This window comes from Chelon labrosus (assembly GCF_963514085.1).
Source record: "Chelon labrosus genome assembly, chromosome: 14".
NCBI classification, from domain to species: domain Eukaryota; kingdom Metazoa; phylum Chordata; class Actinopteri; order Mugiliformes; family Mugilidae; genus Chelon; species Chelon labrosus.
In genome coordinates this window covers 3078480-3103322 of record NC_140347.1, presented here as the reverse complement: position 1 = coordinate 3103322, position 24843 = coordinate 3078480, and the positions used below count along the sequence as shown (strand labels likewise).

At 42.3% G+C, this 24843-nt stretch overlaps 1 protein-coding gene and 1 pseudogene across 2 annotated transcripts in view; both read right to left on the bottom strand.

The window, feature by feature from the left end:
• The window catches only part of LOC311499380, a 44677-nt pseudogene extending 25073 nt beyond the window's left edge, over positions 1-19604 (bottom strand). Inside the window, exons 1-6 of the transcript in view lie at positions 19460-19604; positions 18918-19045; positions 18464-18570; positions 18234-18347; positions 17936-18002; positions 17546-17774 (exon numbers count right to left, since the gene is read on the bottom strand). The product of the transcript in view is annotated as an uncharacterized misc_RNA (transcript). The remainder of the gene's footprint in view (positions 1-17545; positions 17775-17935; positions 18003-18233; positions 18348-18463; positions 18571-18917; positions 19046-19459) is intronic.
• On the bottom strand, positions 12190-17431 carry LOC311499356 (NLR family CARD domain-containing protein 3-like; the record flags this gene model as incomplete). The annotated part of the gene is made up of 7 exons (XM_084560312.1): positions 12190-12716; positions 12951-12997; positions 14690-14863; positions 14986-15159; positions 15335-15508; positions 15590-17378; positions 17428-17431. 7 exons carry the CDS (start codon positions 17429-17431, stop codon positions 12190-12192), a joined length of 2889 nt encoding a protein of 962 aa, XP_084416438.1.
• Positions 19605-24843: the final 5239 nt, after the last annotated feature.

The following is a 24843-nucleotide window of genomic DNA, read 5'->3' as shown; positions in this document are numbered from 1 at the left end:
TTTTGTAGAGTCTTCTCGGCACGGTGATGGCGGAGCGTCGGTGTGACGAGATGGTCAGTGACGAAACAGCCCAGCTGATGCAGGTCTCTCTTGGACAGGTAGACGGAACTCGTTGCTTGATCTGCAACTCCAACACCCAGCGTTGCTTGTGTAGCGGTAGTGTTCGTGCGTTGTGTTTATGGACACCAACAGAGACCGAACCACTGTTTTCGTCGGTTTATTTGTTGTACCTGGCAGAACAGTATACAATCAGTCTCAGTAGAACTTTCAAATAACTCGCTCTCACACAGGGAGACAGCGCAGGAAAACTGTGCTATTAGCTACTGTGCATAAGCACTACACGTACCTGGCAGAACAGTATACAATCAGTCTCAGTAGAACTTTCAAATAACTCGCTCTCACACTGTAGCACAGGAAACAGTACAAAAACATAACTTAAGACACCCACTTAAATACGAAATTTAAAAGTATAAGGGTAAATATTTCTGGAGCTAGCATCATGTGCACTCACCAGGGAGACAGCGCAGGAAAACTGTTACGGTCTCCCAGGGTGCACGACCCTAATTCGCAGGGGTGCTGCGTTCAATAACCTTAAAATAATGTCGTAACTGACGACTAGTGTGAGAGGTGGCAAGTGGAGTCACATTAACTCCGTTACACTCCCCCCTACTGATCTCCACTTGCCCATACAAACCAAAAGAAATACAGTAACCGAGACTAGATACCAGGTACCAATAACATCTCATGAGGAGGAAATGGGCAAAAACAAAACGTAAAGGGTACAGTGCTGTTAAGATCACAGATGTCAAGTAAACCAGTCACAAAACTATTCCTGAAGAATTAGAATGAGGAAGGGTTGCAAAACCTTCCAGCACCCATAGGTAAACACGCCCAAATACATGTTAAATAACTTGCAGATCATGGTATAAAACAGCACACACAATATCCACCTGGACACATCCATGCCAATAGTCACACACAGGTGTCATTACGTCATTACTGCAGAAGAAAATGAGAGAGAGAGAAGAAAAAAAAAAAAAAAAAATTTAAGAAGAACCAAACCCTCCTAATAAGTGAAGGAACTCATAGGCTATACATTCACCACTAAACACGTGAAACACAAAATACACACAAAATAACCCTAACGACCAGCAAGAACCTTCTGGTGCATGTTCTGAATAAGTCTGACAACTGGTCTAACAACCCTGCCGTACCTAGTACGTACTCCCTGTAGGCTGTCACAGGTAAGGCTTCGTCCAGTCTCAGATGCCACAACTGACACAGCACCAGGAGACGGCAAGTCAACAGGAAAAGTAGAAACGGCAGGTCGAAAGTCTGGCAAGTCAACAGGACAGTCAGCATCAACAACAGCAGGAACACAAGGATCAGACTGGTCCGGTCTGTCAGACACGGTCTGGCCTGGCCCGTCAAGTCTGCATGAAATGGGATCATCAGGGCGAGTTTCATTCTGATCATGTTCATCAACATCGGCCATGGTAGGCAACGGTTCTCCTGTGGAGAGAGGGAGCTGCGAAATCCAACAGACAGTCCTGTCCTCCGGTCCACATCCAGGAAGAGCAAAATCACTGTCACGCTCAGCACCCATCACAGGCTCATCCACAGCTTCATCAGTCAGATCACTGACAAAGGATTCACAATCCTCCGGATCAGCAGGGAGAGGAAGGAAGTTAACAGGCATGATAAGGTTCCTGTGCACCACTTTCTCCTGGTCTGTTGCACAGTTCCTGAGTCTGAAGGTGTGAGTGTCATCCTGTTTGTCTACAACGATGTAGAGGTGACTTTCCCAGCGATCAGCCAACTTTCTTCGACCTCGTTCTCCTTTGTTTGCCAGCAGGACTCTGTCCCCAACCTCCACAGGTGCACCCCTCACCTTACGATTGTAGAGCTCAGACTGTTTCTGTTGTTGTTTCGTGGTCGAAACTTGAGCAATCCTGAGAGCCTCTGCCAAGTCACGCCGTAGACCCTGCACATAGACATCATAGTCCACCACTTGCTCATCCATAAGCACAGACTGGAACATCATGTCCACAGGCAACCTGGGAATTCTGCCGAACATCAGAAGAAAAGGAGCAAAGCCTGTGGTTTCATGGACTGTCGCATTGTAGGAGAAGGTGAGTGAACGCAGAAGCTGGGGCCATTTATGCTTGGCTCTTGGTGGAAGAGCTCTGATCATGTTTCCCAGGGTGCGATTGAACCTTTCGACCGCTCCGTTGCCCATTGGATGGTAAGGTGTCGTATGAGACTTTTCAACACCAGCAACTTTTAGCATCTCTGCAATCAGGCTGCTCTCGAAGTTTGCACCCTGGTCTGAGTGCACTCGCTCTGGAAAGCCATACACACAGAAAAAGTTGTTCCAGAGTTGATGAGCGACAGCTTTAGCTGACTGGTTGGGACAGAGGTAGGCCTGAGCTAGCTTAGTGAAATGGTCGGTCACAACAAGGACATCTAGAGATTTGTTGGACGAATCTTCTGCTGACCAAAAATCAATGCAGACCAACTCAAGAGGTCTAGAGGTCTTAACACTCTCAAGTGGTGCCCTGGCCTCAGGTTCAGGGGACTTACTGACCAGGCAACGGCGACATTGCTGCACATAGTCTTTGATATCCTTCTCCATCCCAATCCAGTAGAACCGCTGCCTAGTCAGATAGAGCGTCCTCTTCTGCCCTTGGTGACCTGCCTCATCATGGACACCTTTCATGACCTTATCCTTCAGGTTAGTTGGTACGACATACCGATAAGTCCTCCTTTTTGTCACAGCATCCCTGGAAGAGCGATACAGAACACCTGCTTTGATGGTAAGTTGCTCCCAGTGTCGAAGAAGCCGCAAGACTTCCGCTGGTTCATGTGGGCGTTCTCGTCTCGATGGCTGTCTTTGGCGTTCCACAAAATAGAGTACCCGACCCAAGCACGGATCAGCACGTTGCATCGATGTCAGTTTATCTCTGGGCAAAGGTCGGCAGTCAGACAACTCAGATGGCAGAAGCGGGTGAGTGAGCTGCGGCAAACAGAACGCATGAGGGGACAAGCTGTCTGTCTCCAACGAATATTCCAGAACAGCAGACACTGACTTCGAGGAGATAGGCGTATGCTGGGGCACTGCCACTGCACTGCTGGAGGCCACAGTCAGAGGATGCTGCTGCAGGTAGCTGAGTGGATCACAGGACACCCGAAACGCATCCTGCACACAGTCAGGTGCTAAGGCATTTGCTTCCTCCAATAGTGCACCATAGGGGACAGTTGTGAGCCGATGGAGAACACTGGGGTGCACAAAAGGCTCACGGCTGAGAGCGTCAGCCACCACATTTTTAGGACCGGGAATGTATCTGATGTCAAAGTCGTATGGGGCCAGTTTTGACACCCACCTCTGCTCACAGGCGCCCAACTTGGGCTTACTGAGAAGGTAAGTAAGCGGGTTGTTGTCGGTCCATACAGTGAACCGGTTTCCTCTCAACCAGTGGCTGAACTTGTCGCACACAGCCCACTTAAGTGCGAGGAATTCCAGCCTGTGTGCTGGGTAGCGAGACTGGGCATACGTAAGCGATTTGCTAGCAAATGCAATGGGCCTAGCAACATCGTCACCATCAACTAGCTGAGACAACACTGCCCCAAGGCCATTGGAGGAGGCATCAACTGACAGGAGGAACGGCCTGTTGAAGTTGGGGTGAGCAAGAGTGATGTCATTTAGCAAAGCCTGCTTTAGCTTTTCAAAAGCTTCGCTGCATGCAGGAGTCCAATCAGCACAGGAAAGGTCCCGAGATACAGGTGGGTTCTTCTTACCCTTGGTACGCCTCGGCCTTTTCAGACCAGACGTCAGTGCAAACAAAGGCTTGCTGATACTAGAGTAGCCCTCAAAAAACTGCTGATAAAATCCCACCATTCCAAGAAAGGACCTAATCTTGGTGGGGGATGGGATGTCCGTGCCCTCCACCATTAAATCCTTCTCCTGCAAGTCAACAATGGCTTTGACTTTCTCTGGATCAGTTGAAATGCCTTCTTTAGTCACAATATGGCCCAGAAACTTCACAGAAGGCCTCATGAACTGACACTTTTTGGGGGCTAACTTCAGGTTGTGTGCCTTCAATCTCTCGAACACCATCTCCAACCTCTGCAATGCCAGCTGTTCATTGGGGGCAAACACGAGGATGTCATCAAGATAACACAAAAGGCTCAGAAAGTTTTGATCGCCAAAAATAGCCATCATCATCCTCATGAATGTGGCTGGGCTGTTGCAAAGTCCTTGTGGGAGCCTGTTGTACTCATACAGCCCAAATGGAGAGGTGAAAGCCGTGAACTTCTTGTCCTCCTCGTGGACCTCCACATTGTAATATCCAGAGGTCAGATCCATGGTCGAGAAGAACGCATTTCCTCCCAGAGCAGCCAGGGCGTCAGCCTGGTGAGGCAAAGGGTGTGCGTCACGGACAGTGCGTGCATTCAGCCACCGAAAATCAGTGCAGAGACGCAGATCGCCATTCTTTTTCCAGATAAGAACAAGAGGTGATGCGTACTCGCTCGTAGACTTCCTGATGATGTCACGCTCTTCCATCTCATTTAAAGCCACCCTCAGCTTCTCATAGTGTGATGGGGACAGTCGGCGATAGGGAAGTCTGAAGGGCTTACTGTCACTCAGTCGGATGCGATGGACAACGTCTGTGGCCCTACCGCAGTCCAGTCTGTGGCGAGAGAAGATGGACTCGTACTTAGCCAACAGGTTAACAAGCTTTGCCTTCCAAAAGGGTGACAGGTGAGTCGCATCAAGGTCAATGTCCTGCAGCCCCAAGTCAGAGAGAGTCGGACTAAAGGGTGGACGAGCAGTACAGTCTGAGTCAACAGACAAGCTCTTCTCACTGGCTGTGTCAGACTTGTCAGCTGTCTTCATCACAGTACATTTCACTTCAGCTGACGAGTCATTTTCATAGAGGTAGTCAGTGTCAAAGTCTTCCAATGCCATACACGGTGACACGTCTGCAATCTTGCAGTTGCGTCTCAAAGTCACAACATCACGTGCTCTCCCCCGTAGCTTGCCCAAAACTTCATCAACCTGGTTACAAAGTTCAATGCCCCTCTTACTCAGATAAAGTATCATAGCCTCCTCCCACTCAGAGACTGAAAGTCTGTCTGTATCATCTCCTCTGAAGGGGTGTGGCTCATAACTATCACGGTTAATTGTCAAATTAACCTTAGTAAGATCAGCTGTGGGTGACGGGGTCATGCTAACATCATTAGCTGGAATGGACTTAAGACATGAAACAATGTTCTCACCTATACTGGTCCCGATCTGTCTCACCAAGTCACTGAGAACATGTACATCTCGCCCAGAAAGTGCAGACTCACCATCCACCCCAGCATCTGCAGTGGCACACGCACTATCCCGCCCAGGACGACTGTGAGGGGTAGATGTAACATGCCTGTCTTCACTAAGCCCACCCAGAGTAGGAAACTGGCTGAACCACAGTTTTGAACCCCTACCAGCACCCGACACATTATATTCATCCATCCTCACTGAAAAAAAACAACAAATAAAACCTCAAAATCTCTCCAGCTAAGGGCCAATTACCGTTTGCAGCTTTACTTGTTTTACTCAATGTCTCCCCTTTAACAGGTTTTATCCTTTAGATGACCCACAGACATGGAAAAAAATAAAAAAATAAAATAGAAATAAATCTCGTCACAGATCACATTAAACATCAATATAGCTTATTCAAAATTGCAATCCACAAATCAATTTTTTTTTTATTTTTTTTTTTTATATGTACTTAGGCCTCATTCATCGCACAGAATAACACAGTCCAAACAACTGACTCCAAGTCACAACCGGACTCACGATCCCACGGGAAGGAGTAAAACACAGATGAAGCAGCCGCCTGAAGAGTTGTCTGTCGGGCTCGCGGATCGCGTCGGCTCGCGGACCACCACGAAGACGAACGGGTCACGGCACCATTGTAGCGGTAGTGTTCGTGCGTTGTGTTTATGGACACCAACAGAGACCGAACCACTGTTTTCGTCGGTTTATTTGTTGTACCTGGCAGAACAGTATACAATCAGTCTCAGTAGAACTTTCAAATAACTCGCTCTCACACAGGGAGACAGCGCAGGAAAACTGTGCTATTAGCTACTGTGCATAAGCACTACACGTACCTGGCAGAACAGTATACAATCAGTCTCAGTAGAACTTTCAAATAACTCGCTCTCACACTGTAGCACAGGAAACAGTACAAAAACATAACTTAAGACACCCACTTAAATACGAAATTTAAAAGTATAAGGGTAAATATTTCTGGAGCTAGCATCATGTGCACTCACCAGGGAGACAGCGCAGGAAAACTGTTACGGTCTCCCAGGGTGCACGACCCTAATTCGCAGGGGTGCTGCGTTCAATAACCTTAAAATAATGTCGTAACTGACGACTAGTGTGAGAGGTGGCAAGTGGAGTCACATTAACTCCGTTACACTTGAGAGCGTTGTAGGTGTTCAGTCAAAGGCAGATGACACTTTGCAATGTCTTTGTGTTTGAAGAAAGAAACCGGATCGTCACGTCTTCTTGGTGTCATTGCTATGGCAACAGCTTCTTTTCTTGATCCGTCGAAGAGATTGGGTCGTTCTCTGATATCCCAGCTGACTACGCTGGCTAACTTATAAACGATGTTGATTAGTACTTCGGTTCGTAGAGTATAAAAATGAATAAAGCCAGAAAAATATTTAAGTCACTATAAAAATCATACGTTGGGAAAAACAGCTTGAAAAGGACCGAATTGTTAATATTCAAGTTGTTCTTAAAGGAACCGTATGTCGGATTGTGGCCAATACTGGTTCTGCAATCACTTTCAAAATACTGTAGAACGGTGTATCCCCTCCAACCTCCCCCCTGACTCGAGGTTGCCAGGTTACCGAGGTAACGTTAGGCTACTCAATACGTCTCAATTACGTTTCACATTGCCATAATCGACGTGCTAATGTTGTTTTCCTCGGCGTTTCAGCATAATGACAGAGAAACGGGCTCATAATGCATTGCTAATGTTAGCAATGACGACTCGCCGTTTTTATTTCCCAAACAATTCCTTACCTTTTCAATTCGATGAAAATTGCGTAACGTAACGTTACTTTGCACGAACATGCATAACTTTGTTCGACTGTCGTGAATATTTGAAATGTCCATTTACATTATGTACAAGTAAGTTAGCCAGATGAATCTTACCTGTCCAGGAGAAAATTAGCAACGTTGGCGTCTGTCTTCAAATTCTTCTCCGTTTTCAGCCGTCTCCATCTTTCAAAGGCATCTCCTATACAAATCCTTGTTTTATTCCGGACTTTGTCAGGACGTATTTCGGATTCATAACGAAGTCTTTTAGGTTTAGTAACGTTATACATGTTTTATCCGACACGTTCGTAGCTGGTAACTAGAGCAGAGCTGGCAACCCGGATGACGAAACTCTACTGACTTCGTGATTAGTAGATAGGTGGAGGGTGGCGCCTCAGGCCAAAACACAACATGACAGCATCAACATCAGTTGAGGGCTGCAACTTTCACTTTTAAATGACAATATCCTGGCCGGACCACTGTTGTCAGTGATATAAGTATTTGAAATGAACATGATTTCTTCATGTCTAGTGACATATCAGGGCCATTTTATGATTAATTGAAATACATTTCTTACATACGGTTCCTTTAAAGTTACTAAGTATAAACGTGACTAAGTATGTAAAGAAGAAGACTAAAATAAAAGTAAAACGGAAACGGAAAGTGGAAAGAGATGCGGAGAAAGTAAAGTGCAAAAGTCTAAAAGTCTGGAGAAAGTGCGGAGAAAGAGCAACGTCTCTCTGGTTTTATGAGTTAATTATTCAGGGCGTGTTTGGATCGGGTTTCCAGATTCTTCGCGCGGAAAGAGAAGAGAACGCCTACTCCTTTGTCTGTCTTATTGCCTGATCTTCTTAACCTATTCTATATTAGTAAATTTAATCATTCCATCACTCATCATGGCTCTTTAGCAATGTTTTTTGTATGCGACAACACTCAACATTACAGAGCGTAAATGGAAAAAAGACAAACTGCAGGTGTCTTTTCAACTGCTAAGGGACTGCTGGCGTCAATATCAGACAACTGTGAAAAATGCTAAAAGAGAACATTTGTCTAATATTATTCTGTCAAATTGTCACAAACCTCGTGTTTTATTTAAAACGATTGACTCAGCTCTTAATGCCCAGCAAACTGTCTGTATGGAGACCTCCCCTGCTGTTTGTGAAAAATGTCTTCACTTTTTTACTGACAAAGTCTCTTCTGCTAGGGCTCTCCTCCCACCTTCTACTTATGACCCCTCAATCTCTGTCACCTGCTCGGCTGTTTTCGACCAGTTTGAGCCTGTGACTCTGTCCTGTTTAGAGGGGATTGTTGGCCCTCAGGCTCTCCAAACGATGCTGTCCCTCCTCGACTATTTAAAGAGGTTTTTCCCACTGTTGGGACCTCTGTTCTCGCGGTTATTAATAGCAGTCTGTCCTCAGGTGTGGTCCCTGTATATTTTAAACATGCAGTAGTTCAACCCCTGATTAAAAAACCTGGACTAGATCCTGCAGTTCTTGCCAATTTCAGGCCAATCTCAAAACTGCCTTTTATTTCAAAAATCCTCGAGAAGATAATATACAGTCAATTAATGACCTTTCTGAAAGACCACAATATTTTTGAGGTTTTCCAATCCGGTTTTAAATCTCTGCACAGCACCGAATCAGCTCTTTTAAGAGTTTTTAACGATATCTTTTTAGCCACAGACTCCGGTGACTGTGTCATTCTTTTGCTTTTAGATTTAACTGCTGCATTCGATACAGTGGACCACAAAGTCCTGATCTCTCGCTTGGAGCAGTGGGTGGGCATCAGGGGCGTAGCATTGGAATGGATTAGGTCGTACTTGACGGACCGAACTTTTTGTGTCAGCCTTGGCAACTCTGTGTCCTCCTCTGCTCCTCTCTCATGTGGGGTTCCGCAGGGCTCGGTCCTAGGCCCACTTTTGTTCTCCTTGTATTTGCTCCCACTTGGTTCCATACATGGGATCCACTACCACTGCTATGCAGATGACAGTCAAATCTATGTCCCCCTTAAAAAGAAGGATGCGTACTCAATCGCCACTCTAGTTAAGTGTCTTGATGACATTAAGGCCTGGATGGCTTTAAACTTTTTAAATTTTAATGAAAAGAAGACTGAAGTGATGGTTTTTGGCGGCACCACTGGAACACCCCCCTGATCTGGGCTCTTTGGCCCAGTGTACCAAACCAGTCATCACTAACCTAGGGGTTAAAGTGGATGCAGAGCTCAAGTTTGACAGCCAGATCAGGGCAGTCGTCAAATCTAGTTTTTATCATTTGAGGCAGCTTGCTAAAATAAAGCCGATTCTCTCAAGGCAACAGTTTGAAGTTGTAATCCACGCCTTTGTCACCACTCGGCTGGATTACTGCAACGCCCTTTATGTGGGGGTAAATGCTTCCTCCATCGCCCGTCTCCAGATGGTCCAAAATGCTGCTGCACGTCTTTTAACCGGCACACGCAAGCCCGAGCACATTACCCCCATTTTAGCCTCACTCCACTGGCTGCCCATACATTTTAGGATTCATTTTAAAATTCTTTTATTCGCTTTTAAGTCCCTGAATGGTCTTGCCCCACCGTACCTCTCTGAGATTCTGCACCCTTACACACCTACTCGCTGTCTCAGGTCAGCTGATCAGCTGCTCCTGAGACAGCCTAAAACTAAGCGGAAGCTCAGAGGTGACCGTGCTTTTGCTGTTGCAGCTCCAAATCTATGGAATGATCTGCCCCAGCACATCAGACAGGCCTCCTCTCTGTCTGTTTTTAAATCTCTTGTTAAAACCCACCTTTTCTCCTTGGCTTTTGACACGTAGCAAGACATTGGACTCTATTTTACTTATTGTTTGGATTGTATGACTGTTATTTTTACTCATGTTTTATGTTTTTACTCTTGTTTTATGTTTTTTAATTTATTTAATTTATTTATTTTTCTTAATCTTCTATGTCTTTTGAGCGGTTTTGTCTTTTACTTATCAGTGTCCTTTTGAAGCGACACAGTACTTATTATTTTATTATTTTATTTCTCTGTACAGCACTTTGGTCAGCTGTGGTTGTTTTTAAAGTGCTTAACAAATAAAATTGGATTGGAATGGATTACAACATGACAAGATGACGTATCAGAATGACCACATCAAAGTAACTCAAAAGCATCAATAAATTAATAAACTCAAGTTCTATTTACGGTGACATTTTGCTAATAATAAAAGGTTGGGGTTTCTATAATAACAATTCCAATAGTTATGATTTAAACTAATAGCTACTATTATTATGAGAACATATCTAAGTTTCTACATTCTTTAACTTCAACAATTGATTAAAAGAGAGAAAATACTTTTAAAGATAGCCACTTGATGGCAATGTTGATCCATCCTTACTGTGACATATATGTGAATTTGGGCTAGCTTTATCGTACAAGGATCAAAATCGTCTCATTGTGATCGTAAGCACTTCCTGAACAATAATATATAACTTACCAGGTTATTACAATTTCGATAGTCATATTATCAAACTTAGGGTCTTTTTAGAGAGGAGAAATGCAGATCGGAGTCTGGTTCTGGGGAAAGAAAGTTATTTACGACCTGCTTATCTGTTTTTCACTCCCTCGGTCACTCTCGGAGAGGGGGGGCAAAAACCTGTTATAGTGGTATGTTTGCATGTATGTGTCTCTGAAAAAGAAAATTAGTACATCACAAGTTTAAAACATAATTTAACATAACATTAAGGTTTCTAGACTTTGTCCTTATGAAGTAGAAGTCAATTAATTAATTATTTGTAGTTCCTGACATCGCGTTGATGTTCTTTCGATTCAGGACTAATTAGTCCAGAAACAAGAGTGGGAAATTCCACAAGAATTGTAAATCTGTCTTTTTGGCTCAGACATCCTCAGCATCAGGGAGATCCGATAGCATGGGTCTGTTCAGTGTTTGGACATGGCACCTTTATGACTAAGGTGTAAAAGGTTGATCTGTTAGAAGAGTTCTTCTGTAAAACAACTTCGTAAATTTAAATTCCAGAGAGGGGGAGAATTGAGAGGACGACTGGTTCCCCTACAGCAGGGATTAGCCTGGCCCCGGCTATGGCTAGCTGCTGCCGTGTACCGCTGCTACTTTCCTCCTTTCATATGAGACTAGACGGCTTTGAGCCCCATGGTCCCTAACGAAAAAGTCTTTGTGCACAATTTGCACATTGCCTCGTTCTTATTCTCTGCAGGCACCAACCACCTCCTAAATAAATCCTCTTCCATCCATTTGTCGTTAAATTTACACGCAGAGTCTCTCATTTACGACACGGTATTTTTACTAAGTTAATCAAACAAATACACGCTATTAGATGTTTTATGGTGGGCCACTGGGCTTTCTCATCGGCATTAAATGCACTGTCTGGAAATTTAATACCTACAGCAAATTTACGGTAAATTTTAGACAATTTAAGACCTTAATTACCCGGATTTTAATTTAAGACATTTTGAGACTTTTTAAGGACCCACAGGAACCCTGTAGTAGAGGCAGTGCAAAAGTAACACAATGCTGTATTACCCGAGTTTCTGGGATTTATTCTGCCAGAGGAAACCAGCCTTTGAGGCACAAACAGAATTTCTCCTCACCTGATAAATTATTTAAATTATGATTTACAAGAGTCACCTACTCCATGTTACATTAAACATCACTGATTATGGAGAAATACATTAATACAGTTACACAAGGTAAAATCATCAAGGCTGATTAGATAGCAGTGTGGTCACAGAGTAGAATAAGATTTTAATAGGAAAACTTCTACTTCAGCAAATGGAAAATACAGAGTAATACTGTTTGTACTTCAGGATACGTGTATAGCTGAATTCACAATAACCAGTTTCAGACATGAGACCTCTCAGTTTGATCTTCATGTGTCCAGGATTATCCAGATAGAAGTGATCATCAAAGTCGGTCCAGTTTTTCCAGGAGTTCAGTGGTTAGGAGATCATTTCACTACTTCTAAGACCAAACATATTCTGACATCAAATCACAATCAGTGATTCAACTGTAAACCAAAGAGAAACATCATCCACCATCAACATTTAAACCTCAGAGTTGAAGCTGCTGTCACTTCAAAGACTCTCCTTCCTACAGAGAACACAGAGACACTGAGGAAACAGATGACCACAACCCAAATCCAGGATAGAGAGGTTGAGTGAATGTGGTGTTGAAGGTGTAGAGGTGGATCAGTATGTCAGAGGAGACTCTGTAGAATGACAGAGTTCCAGCAGGACAGTCCACATACACTGATACTCTGTTAGAGACAGAGGAAGAGGAGATGGATGTTGTTATGTTATTGTGACGGACAGAATAACCATCATCAGAGCAGAACAGACACCAGGACTGATCATTCCATCCAAACAAGCTGTCATTCATGTCTCCTTTCCTTCTGATTCCTCTGTAACTCACTGATATAAAAACACCTCGTCTCCACTCAACCTCCCAGTAACAGCGACCAGTCAGAACATTTCCACACAGCAGCTGATAACAGTCAAATCTGTCTGGATGATCAGGATATGGCTGCTCCTCTCTCACATATGTCACCTTCCTGTTGTTGTCAGACAGTTTGAGGTTTCTGTCGACTGAGTTTGTGTCCACTTCAAGTTGACAGAAATCTGATGGAGAGAAAAAGACACAACACAGCTGCAGTTTATCATCTGACACATCTGATGGATTTATTCTTTCTTTACTCACTGATCTGTTGTTCATTAATATAAAGTTTAATGATGATACTTTTAGTCAGGATTCTCTTGTCAGTGATGTTTGAATGAATAAATACCACAACTATCAGCTTTGGATTTAAAGACAAACTGACACTTTGATCTTTTATCATCATTAGTCAAACTTACACTTCCTGACATCCGGTTTTAACCACTGCTCTCCACCATGGTCCATCCTGGAGGAAGAAACACAGTCAGAATGATTTTCTATCCAACATGAGTCCTAACTGCTGTTCAACATGAAGCAGAGTTCATCAGTTTATCAGTGAGACACAGAAACAGACTGAAACTCATCAGTATAGACTGTCTCTGATGTTTCACTGTCTGAAAGATAATGAAATGTAGAAATAAACAGAGCTCAGTCTCCACTGTCAAATATTGATCATGAAACCAAAATGTGATTCTTTGTATTAATATTCTGTCTAAAACAGACACCTTCTTGTCACTAACTGTTAAAAGGCCTGCTAAATGTATGTCAGTGGTGTCTTACACAAGTGAATATAGTTTACTTGTACATTCATTTGACTGTGATTGTCATAAATAAGCCTGGAACTAAACAAGAACAAACACTGTCACACTGAGAACAGAATTTGATGACTGTGGTGTTCAGCCTTTTTCCTTAAATAAATGATGACCTGTTGAACAGTGCTAAGAGTTATATTCAGTATGTTATATAACATTATTTGACATGTCTATTTGTCTGTGTATAGTTTTCCTCCAGCTGATCCAGACAGGCTGCAGTGACGTCCAAAATGAGATGATAATAATAATAATAATAATACATTTTATTTATAGGCACCTTTCATGACACTCAAGGTCACCGTACAAATTGTTTAAAATAAAACACAATTCAATACACGAAATAGTTAAAATAAAACACAATTAAAGTACACACAAGCATAATATAGAACATATAGTTACATACAAATGACAGATAGAATGGGAGATAGAAGTGAGACTATGGAATGGAGTAGGCCTGTGTGAATAAATAAGTTTTGAGGTGAGATTTGAAGGTGGTGACTGAGTCTGAATTTTTTAAGTGTTCCGGGAGGGCGTGAAGAGCTGGACTAACAGGACTTCTGGTCAGTGCAGAGAACAATTTGAAAGTCTTCACTTCATCACTGATTCCTTGTTACAGCCCAGATGTGTTAACTTTAATAATGATGTTTTTCTAAATGTAAGATTTGACTTTAAATTGTTAAACTAATGCTTGAATAGCAGTAACAATGTAATGTTAAATGTTAAATGTAAACCTGAAATAAATATATGGATGTTCTGTATCACTGAGTTGTATTTGGCTTTATTTCCTGTTAACTGAGCCTTTATAAATGCTTTATAAGGCATAAATAGTCCTCACTTTACATTAAGTTTACTAACAATCAATAAATGGTTAAGAACTACCTTAATTAAACATGAATTACAGTAAGATTACATGTTTACAAACCATCTATTAACACAGTTAGTAACTATTAATACATGTGTCAATAATAAGATGCATAAATGTACATTTAAATTGTTTGTTATTCCTTTACTTACACTTTGTAAATTGTCTTATGGACCACTGAAAACTCCTTAATAACAAGTTTGTAAATACATTAATAATGAATTTATTAATGACAAACTAATCATTTGTGAAGAATGAAAATATAATTATTAAACATGGTATACACATGTTTATCAGTGATGACTGAAACATTTACAGCTGTATTTATGAACTGCTTACAAATAATCTATTAATGTAGGACTAACGGTTTATAAATTATAAATTAAGTGTTTACTAATGCTTTACTAATGCTTCATAGTGTGACATTATTATAAAGTGTTACTGACAAATCTACACTGTGTGAGCTCCTGTTGTCTGTCCATACCTGAGAGTGTCCAGTCTCCAGAGTGGATCCTCCAGTCTAGCAGACAGCAGCTTCACTCCCTTGTCTCCTGGATGGTTGTAGCTCATGTCCAGCTCTCTCAGATGGGAGGGGTTGGAGCTCAGAGCTGAGGCCAGAGAAGAACAGCCTTCCTCTGTGATCAGACAACCTGACAGACTGGAGATAGAAAAATATCACAAACTCAAGAAGAAGAAGGAAAATCCTCCAGATGTTGAACTTTTGCACCAACATGAACCTAAATCAGGATTTAACTGATCAACAACCAGCTGTATCCTGACCTGAGAGTTTCCAGTTTACAGTGAGGACTCTCCAGTCCAGCACACAGCAGCTTCACTCCTGAATCCTGCAGGTTGTTGTTACTCAGGTCCAGCTCTCTCAGACTGGAGGACTGGGAGCTGAGAGCTGAGGACAGAGCTTCACAGCTTCTCTCTGAGAGGTTACAACTGCTCAGCCTGAAAAAGTAGAATTTACACATTTTATATGATTTATATTAATATTTTGTCCGATTATAAATGACATTTTCTACTATATCAAGCTAAAGAGTACCTATACTGTAATGTGAAAAACACTAAACGGGAATGGTTGTGCAAAACCAAACTGCTACTTAAGAAATGTTTTTATTTTTACCTGAAAGTTTCCAGTTTGCACTGAGGACTCTCCAGTCCAGCAGACAGCAGATTCACTCCTGAATCCTGCAGGTTGTTGTTACTCAGGTCCACCTCTCTCAGACTGGAGGACTGGGAGCTGAGAACTGAGGACAGAGCTTCACAGCTTCTCTCTGAGAGGTTACAACTGCTCAGCCTGAAGAAGAATCAACATAAAATGTTTAATTTGACATTTAGTAAATGAATCATGTTTCAAATAGTTCCTAAATCCACCTACAGAGCTTTGTTGGAGGCGTTGACCACGGGCAGCAGCCTCAGAAGAGTGTCCTCTGAAGCAGAGTATTTCTTCAGGTCAAACACGTCCAGATCTTTTTCTGATGACAGTAAGATGAAGACCAGAGCTGACCACTGAGCAGGAGACAGTTTATCTGTGGAGAGACTTCCTGATCTCAGGGACTGTTGGATCTCCTCCACTAGAGAACCATCATTCAGTTCATTCAGACAGTGGAACAGATTGATGCTTCTCTCTGCAGACAGATTCTCACTGAACTTCTCCTTGATGTACTGGACTGTTTCCTGATTGGTCTGTGAGCTACTTCCTGTCTGTGTCAGCAGGCCTCGTAGGAGAATCTGATTGGTCTCCAGTGAAAGACCCAGGAGGAAGCGGAGGAACAAGTCCAGGTGTCCATTTGGACTCTGTAAAGCCTTGTCCACAGCACTCTGGTGGAAACGTGTTACTTCAGGTTTGATTCTAAAGACTTCAGACTTCAGAGATGTAGTGTGTTGTTCTTCCATCAGGTTGACATCACAGTTGATGAAGGTCAGATGGACATGAAGAGCAGCCAGAAACTCCTGAACGCTCAGATGGACGAAGCAGAACACCTTGTCCTGGTACAGTCCTCTCTCTTCTTTAAAGATCTGTGTGAACACTCCTGAGTACACTGAGGCTGCTCTGATATCGATGCCACACTCTGTCAGGTCTGATTCATAGAAGATCAGGTTTCCTTTCAGCAGCTGATTAAAGGACAGTTTTCCCAGAGACTCAATCATTTTCCTGCTCTCTGGACTCCAGTGTGGATCTGTCTCAGCTCCTCCATCATACTTGACCTTCTTCACTTTGGTCTGAACCACCAGGAAGTGGATGTACATCTCAGTCAGGGTCTTGGGCAGCTCTCCTCCCTCTCTGGTTTCCAACACATCCTCCAGAACTGTAGCAGTGATCCAGCAGAAGACTGGGATGTGACACATGATGTGGAGGGTTCGTGATGTCTTGATGTGGGAGATGATCCTGCTGGCCTGCTCCTCATCTCTGAATCTCTTCCTGAAGTACTCCTCCTTCTGGGGGTCAGTGAACCCTCTGACCTCTGTCACCATGTCAAAACAGTAAGGAGGGATCTGATTGGCTGCTGCAGGTCGTGTGGTTATCCAGAGGTGAGCAGAGGGAAGCAGTTTCCCCCTGATGAGGTTTGTCAGCAGGACATCCACTGAGGTGGACTCTGTAACATCAGTCAGGATCTCAGTCTTGTGGAAGTCCAGAGGAAGTCGACACTCATCCAGACCGTCAAAGATGAACACAACCTGGAACTCTTCAAAGCTGCAGATTCCTGCTTCTTTGGTTTCAGTAAAGAAGTGATGAACAAGTTCCACCAAGCTGAACTTTCTCTCTTTCACCACATTCAGCTCCCTGAAAGTCAATGGAAATATGAAGAGGATGTCCTGGTTGGCTTTGTCTTCAGCCCAGTCCAGAGTGAACTTCTGTGTTAAGACTGTTTTCCCAATGCCAGCCACTCCCTTTGTCATCACTCTTCTGATTGGACCATGTCTTCCAGGTGAGGCTTTAAAGAGGTCTTCTTGTCTGATACTTGTTTCTGGTCTGTCTGGTTTCCTGGATGCTGTTTCAATCTGTCTGACCTCATGTTCATCATTGACCTCTGCAGTCCCTCCCTCTGTGATGTAGAGCTCTGTGTAGATCTCACTCAGAAGGGTTGAGTTTCCTGCTTCAGCAATCCCTTCAAACATACACTGGAACTTCTCCTTCAGAGTAGATTTAACTTTATGCCCACACTCTGCAGCAGGAGTTCCTGAATGAACAAGAAATGTAATGAATCAGTGAACTCATAGATGTGATTCAGATGTTTTCATCATATTAACATCAGAGTCTAGAAATATAAACTTCTCCCATGTTTCCTCCATTTCCTCTTTCCATCAAGTTAAAGCTGTTAAATCCTCTTACTGCTCTGCAGACAGTCAGCCAGCTCCTCCTGCTTCATTCTCCTCAGGAAGTTCACTGTGATCTTCACAAATAAATCTCTGCTCCTCCTCCCCTGCTCTTCATCCTCACCCTCCAACACCTCCTCATCCTCCCTCTGACTCTCGAAGCATTCTGGGTAATCTAGACTCAGAACCTTCTGGATCTTCTTCAGCTCGTTCTTCATAAAACTGATGATGTTCTCCTCCAGCAGCTGGAACAGAATAATAATCCAATTTAAATGATCAGAACACAATCATGTTGATCTGAAAGGCTGCTTGTTGACAGCATTCAACATGAAGACTTCTCCAACCAGAATGCTAGTTTGTGGTTGTTGAGGTTGGCAGTAGTAGCTGTGATTGAACATTTACTCACCATGAATATGGAGTCCAGGTCTTTGTGATGACGATCACTGGAAACCACTGAGATCTGCTGCTGAAATCTGTGGAGAAACATCTTCGATTCAAACTAACTTCTTTAACAAACACACTTTGGTGATGATCATCATTTTATTGATGCCACAAACACAAGATGAGAACAACAAACACTGCTCTGATTACTGAATGTGGTGTTTTAACAGAGGAAACTAAATGACAGATAAACTCTGGACAAAAACATGACAGTCTAATGAACAGAACTGAATAATGATTAATAGATCTGTGTTAATTCTGACCCTGGATCAGCAGACTGCTGTTCATCTTTGAAGTCGGGAGGTCGACTCCTAGACCAGTCACTCTTCATGGACACAGATGTGATTCCAGAGGGATCTGGTCTTTGCTGATGGATCCTGTTAAAATATAAAGCAGATTAATACACATTCTGAGTTATTTTGTAATTGAAGTCCTCAAAGCTTAAATAGAAAGTCCTATCTTTGTCAGAGATATGTATTTTTTCTTTTCTTACCCTGGATCAGCTGACTTCTGTCCATGTTTGATGGACTGGTCTCTCTCCATGGACACAGCTGGATACAGGAGAGTCTTATTTCTGCTGCTTTGAATGTTCCACACAGGCTTGAAAAAAAAGGTTTCAACAATAAATGTCATACACATCTTTTTTTAAACATCTTAAACATGTATGTAAAACATTTTAAATATCTTTATTTATGAATGTGCTCAAATCTTTGTGTATGTACATCTTTTTAAAACACATTTTAACATCTTTGTGTGTTTTTAAACATATTTTAAATACATACAAACATATTTTTGTTAAAAAACATCTTCACTTAAAAAAAACAACTATTTAACATTTCAACTAATTTTTTAAACACATGTTCACTCATCCGACGTTATCCCACATTAACGCTTACATATTGGGCTGAAACACTGAAATATGTTTATGCTTCCTCCATATGCTTCACCAGCGGGGAGTTGATTTTGGCGAGGAAGAGGAGGACTTCCTCGCGCACATCACACAAGCGGGTGAGGACCTTGCCCTGCGACAGCCTCGGAGTGCAGGAGCAGCTGATGGAAGTGAGCCCCCATCTCACTGCAGAGAATAGAGAAGAGACGGGCATTCATGGCGCGTGATTTAATTAGGTTTACAATTTTTACTGCCTCATCCAGGACCGCGCGCAGCTCTTTGGGCATCCTCTTGGTTGCCAAGGCCTGGCGATGGATAATACAGTGTGACCAAACAGCGGCGGGTGCAACCGCTTGCACCTGTTTTACTAGACCGCTGTGGCGGCCTGTCATTGCCCTCGCACCATCAGTACATATTCCACAACAGCGGCTCCAGTCAATATGATTTTCCTGAATCAAGTCAAAGCCTTGAAGATTTCTGCTGCTGTAGTGCGCCCCAGCAGAGGATAGAAAAACAGAAACTCCTCCTGGACTCTGAGCTCTTTAATAAAGCGCACATACACCATTAGCTGTGCACAGTTAGCCACATCAGTGGACTCGCCCAGCTGAATGGAGAAGAAAGGGCTCTCATGGATAGCGTCCAGAACCTGCTCCTCCACATCAGCTACCATGTCGGAGATGAGGCGCTGGATGGTGTTGTCAGACATCGGGATGGCATCCAGCTTGGCAGCAGCAGCTTCACCCATCATTACCGAACACATATCTTTGGCAGCAGGGAGGAGCAATGTCTCACCAATGTTGTGGGGTTTCCCCACCTTCACAATGCGTAACGCTACGCGGTGTGATGCCTCGGTTGCCTTGGTATTTACAGTAGCAAATGTCTGGATGGCTTTCTTCTTTGAACGCAATTCATTAAGTTTCCTATCAAAAAACTCCCACGGCTTGGTTGTTCAACTGTGGTGCTTAGTTTCAATATGACGCCGGAGTTTACATGGTCGCATACTGTCGTTAGCTAGCACCTCTTTGCAAATAACACACTGTGGCAACGAAGCATCGTCAGCCCCAATGCATAAAAAACCAAACTTTAAATAATCAGCGTCATACTTCCTCCGTTTTCTGCTCGCCTCTGTGTCCACTCTCACTTTCACCTTAGATACTAAAAATCGATCCATTTTGCCCCGCTGTAGTTAGCTAACCAGATGATACACTTTTTTTGTATTTTTTCCCGCGCCTCACACTTTGAAACCCGCTGTTCTATAACACAGTGCAATCAGATCAAAAGTTCAGATCACGTTTTAGCATTTACCTTTAACTCTAAACATACTGCTCAATTAGTGACAATACATCACTCATAACCATACTACAGCTATAAGATGGTTCCAATCAGGGGTCGCATCAACCGAATATTTTCCGTCATTGACCGTTTTTTTTAAAAATATGACGGAAAACTCTGAGGGCCATCCGTCATTTTGACAGATTGCAATTCACACCCCTGATCACTTGGTGGCGAGTGACCTTATTAATTGGCTCTTGTCTCTCATCGCAGTTTGCGTTCCAAACATCGCGGAACTTTTGTCGGTGCACGATTTCCTGGTACACCGATTACACTGATGCGCACGTCAGAGCTCGGCTAACCACAGACCAGGGATTCCCAAAGTGTGGTGCGCGCACCCCTGGAGGTGCGTGAACTGCCTCTAGGGGGTGGGTGAGATGCAAAATGCAATGGCGGAGAAGAAGTTATCTTCTTCTACGCACCGTATATGCGCAACTAACTGAGCCGGCTCCACTGCACTTGAAAATCGTCAGATGGATCATTTTTTTTATCTGTTTCTGAGCCTATCCTCTTTGTTATTTATGTTGTGGGTTGTGTGTAACTTTATTACAATTTAATTCAAATTACTGGCGTTCTAATTTTATTTCCATAACCGCTGTGTTATGATGACGGGGTTGTGTTAGCTCCACTGTCATTGCTGCAATTTTTGTTTAATGTGGCTGAAAATGTTATCCATATTTCCTCATATTTCCTTCCTTCTGCCTCTGAGCCTGAGCCTGTCATCCATCCTCTTTGCTCTTAAAAGTGGAAACTTGTGCGTAACTTTGTTTCATTATATTGAAAATGTTACAGTGTTTCAGTTTAATGTGAGAGCGCGTTGTTGTGATCGTGATTATTTTGTTATATGTGTGTTCTGGTAACGTGAGCATGATTAAACATGCTGCTTTTAATATGGATATAAAAAAGCTTGTTGCGTTTTTTTTTTTTTTTAAAGTGTGGGGGATTGGGGGTGCGTCAGCGCGGTTGGGATATAGAAGGGGGTGCGCGGCCAAAAAAGTTTGGGAACTGCTGCCATAGACCATATACAATATATATGTATGTTAAATGTCTATGCAGTTAACGGCTACCAAAATGGAATTTGCATAGCCTACCACCGAAGCGCTTCAACCCTACGGTACCGTCCAAGAGCTGTTTACGCTAGCAGTCCCATTCCGAGTACGGACAAGACGTGTCGGCAGCCGAAACTTTTTTTTTTTTTTTTTGGTTACCATTTAAAGTAAATACTGTTCTGAAAAAAGTACTTAAAGTAAAAATGAAAAGGAAATGCTACTGAATATGTCTTTATTATCATTTTAAAAAATTAAAAATTAAAGTGACGGGTAAAAATAGATTATGACGGAATTTTTATGACCTTGTCAGTCAAAATGACCGACAACGAAAAAGTCTTACTTTAAATGTCTTTCAACAACAAAAACATCAAACATACTACACGTAGTGAATTCTGCTTAACTCATAATACCTGTCATCTAAACTCTAATCAGGTGGATTTCGGTGGTGAACGTGCTCACCTGTAACTCCACAAATCAGAAATAACTCCTTCAATAAAGATTATGTATACTACGGAGCCCCCCAGGGGACACGGGGGAAAAAAAAAAATGATGGGTGAAAAAAAAGAAAGGACGGACTTTTGCAAGATCCCGAGAAACAAAGTATTCTGGACCAAACCGGTGTTTTGTTGACGAAAGAAGAGGAGCAATGGAGGACGACTTGGAGAGCTTCTTGAATTCAAGAGAGATCCCAAAAGAGGACATAAGTTGAATGAAGAGACCATCCTTTTTTTTTTTTTCACCCATCATTTTTTTTTTTCTCCGTGTCCCTTCGGGGGCTCCGTAGTATACACCTTGTAAACAACTCACATTTAATAAACAGTAACAACTATTCTAAATATGAGTACTTTACCAAATGAAATAAACATGTCAAACAGAGAAGTTTAGCCATGTGCGTGGTAGTGGGGGGAAAGGGGGACCTGACAACCCAGGGCCCGAGTAGGGAGAGGGGCCATGAAAATCCTGATTTTTTATTTTTTTTTAATGAATTGGGCCCTCCAATTAATTGGTGTCATACTGTATTTCAAATATATTGATAACATCAACTGAGAGAATGAACTTTGTGTCCCAGCCCTCCCAACATATTATTCTGGGGGCCCCCTCTTGCAGATGCAAAATGTTTTAGTCTGCCCATAGACAGCGGCCGGCGACAAGTACGTCAGTGAGCGCAGACTGAATGACCTGGAGGCTAGCTGTCATCATGCCACCCAAAATACACAAATTGGGGTATCAGAAAAAGAAAGAGCGGAAAGAAAAAGAAATAGAAAGCAGTTAACAGTTGCTTCCCCTCATTCTGCCCTGTCTGAAAGGTGAACCGAGGTTACTTGTTGTAACTGCATCCAATTAACGCTAACGTTGTCATAGTCCAGAGTCAGTAAATTACATTCTGCAAGCTGAGGAACACTTTTATTGAAAAATGAGATTTATTGATATATTTATTTGATTTGATTCTCTGTGTACTGTTGTTGGCTCCTGTAAATGTTTTTAAATCAAAATGTGTCATGTATCAGTTATCAATATAATCTGATCTGATTTTAATTTAAAACTCGATTTATGCTTGTTTATTTATAAATAAATGCCCCAATTTATATATTTTTTTTATTGCTCACGCACTGGAATGGAAAGGGGCCCAGTGACATTAAGAGAGTACAGGGCCCAGAATTTGGTGCTACGCCCCTGAGTTTAGCATCCAAAGTTAATCACGCTGTACTCAATCACATCACACACTCGGTAACAGGAAGCTGTCACCATTTTCCTAAAGTTCGCTATTTGCGATTCTAAACACGGACACAGTAACAGAGTCAGAAACTGAATACATGAACCATCCGTCACCAGCTTCTCTTCCTGGTTTCCGTCTGAAGGAAGAGGGAGGAGTCACTCACATGAAGCCCCTCACCATTACTTCCGCTTTTTATTTTCCTCCTAACTCAGCACTTGTCCACGCAGTTTTAATGTGAACTTACTAACCACCACACCACTGTGCCCTGCCCTATAGAAAAACTGACACTAGTAGATACATCAGTAGGATATTAACTACCTATAATGACATAAAACATTAAAAAAAAAAAAAAAAAAAAAAAAAAACTGACGTGAACTTGTGTTTTTGTTTGGAACACTTTCTGGGGAAAGCCTGGTCTGATAAGGAGAGACGGGCTCCATCCCACTTTGGTGGGTTCAGCTCTCATTTCTAGGAATCTGGAGAAGAACCAGGTTTATTTAGTGTTACTGGTCCCAGGGTAAGTGACCACAATAACAAATAGTTTATTTTTTTGTCTTTCTTTGGTTCGATGTCGTCTGGAAAACACAGTAACAGAGTCAGAAACTGAAGACATGAACCACCAACTTCTCTTCCTGATTTCCGTCTGAAGGAAGAGGGAGGGGTCACTCACCTGAAGCTTCGCGGTGCAACAACACCTGACCATTAGTTCCTCTTTTTATTTTCCTCCTAACTTAGCACTTTCCACGCAGTTTTAATGTGAAATTTAACACTTTGTACTCCGGATTCTAGCCTGTTGTAGCATAGTGCTTGGTGCCACAAGCATAAATAAAATACGATTTTTAATATTATTATTAATATGATTTTTTATCACAAGAATGTGTAATTAAGTGCTTGAAACATGAATAAACAATAAATGGCCATACATTTTCTTCTTCTCCCTTTTTTTTCAGTGTGCCACACTGAACACAATTATCCATGGACCAGAGAGACCTGGACCAGAGAGACCTGGACCAGTTGTCACCACAAGTCTACTTCCTGGTTTATTGTTTTGGTTTTTGACTTGTTACACTCTTAGTTTTTTAATCAGTCAGTAGAAAGTTAAGTCTCATATTAACTTTCTGTTTGTTTTAGTCAAAAGAAAAAAATAGAAGTTTTATTTTTTTTTGTTTTATCAATACTTTGACTCTATCATCTTTAAATGCTGCATGTAATCATGTTTCAGGACATTTTTTTAATAGTTTTTTCTTTTCCTTTTAGATATTCACACAAATTAAAGTATTTAAATAAACAGATAAATTAATCACTTCACCAGAATTCACTTCCTGGTTCCATAACACCAGCCTTACCAACACATCTGTCTCACACATCTGTTAATCTGAATTGACCTGCCAGTTTTTAGTTTTCATTTTATTTATTGAGCTGTGTCAACTTTTAAAAACAGAACTTAAAGCAGATCTACTGATATCTGTCCTCCAGATGAGTCGGTTGGGTTTAAATGAACAGAAACTAATAGTCAGGAGAGCAGCGTTAGAGAGGAAACCAGTCTGATCTCATTTGATTAAAGTCATTTGCAAACACCACATGTTGGAAGTTTGTCCGCATCATTTTTAAATGACATTAAATGTTTAAACCATGTTTAAAATGTTTCTGTTAAAGATGAAGAAAGATGATGATGATCCAGTTAATCATTTACAGATGTTGGACTCTCACCTGCTGAACTCACCTCAGGTTGATTTACTGACTCTTTCTACCTTCGTGTGTGGAGGAAAGAAGCTGCTTCTCTTCTGTTCACAGGTAGTTTTAATGGGCGGGGCCTTAAACTCACCTGGACTCTGTACATGAGAGGAAATGAGGTGTGTCCAAAGTCTCTTCAGAATAAAATCAAC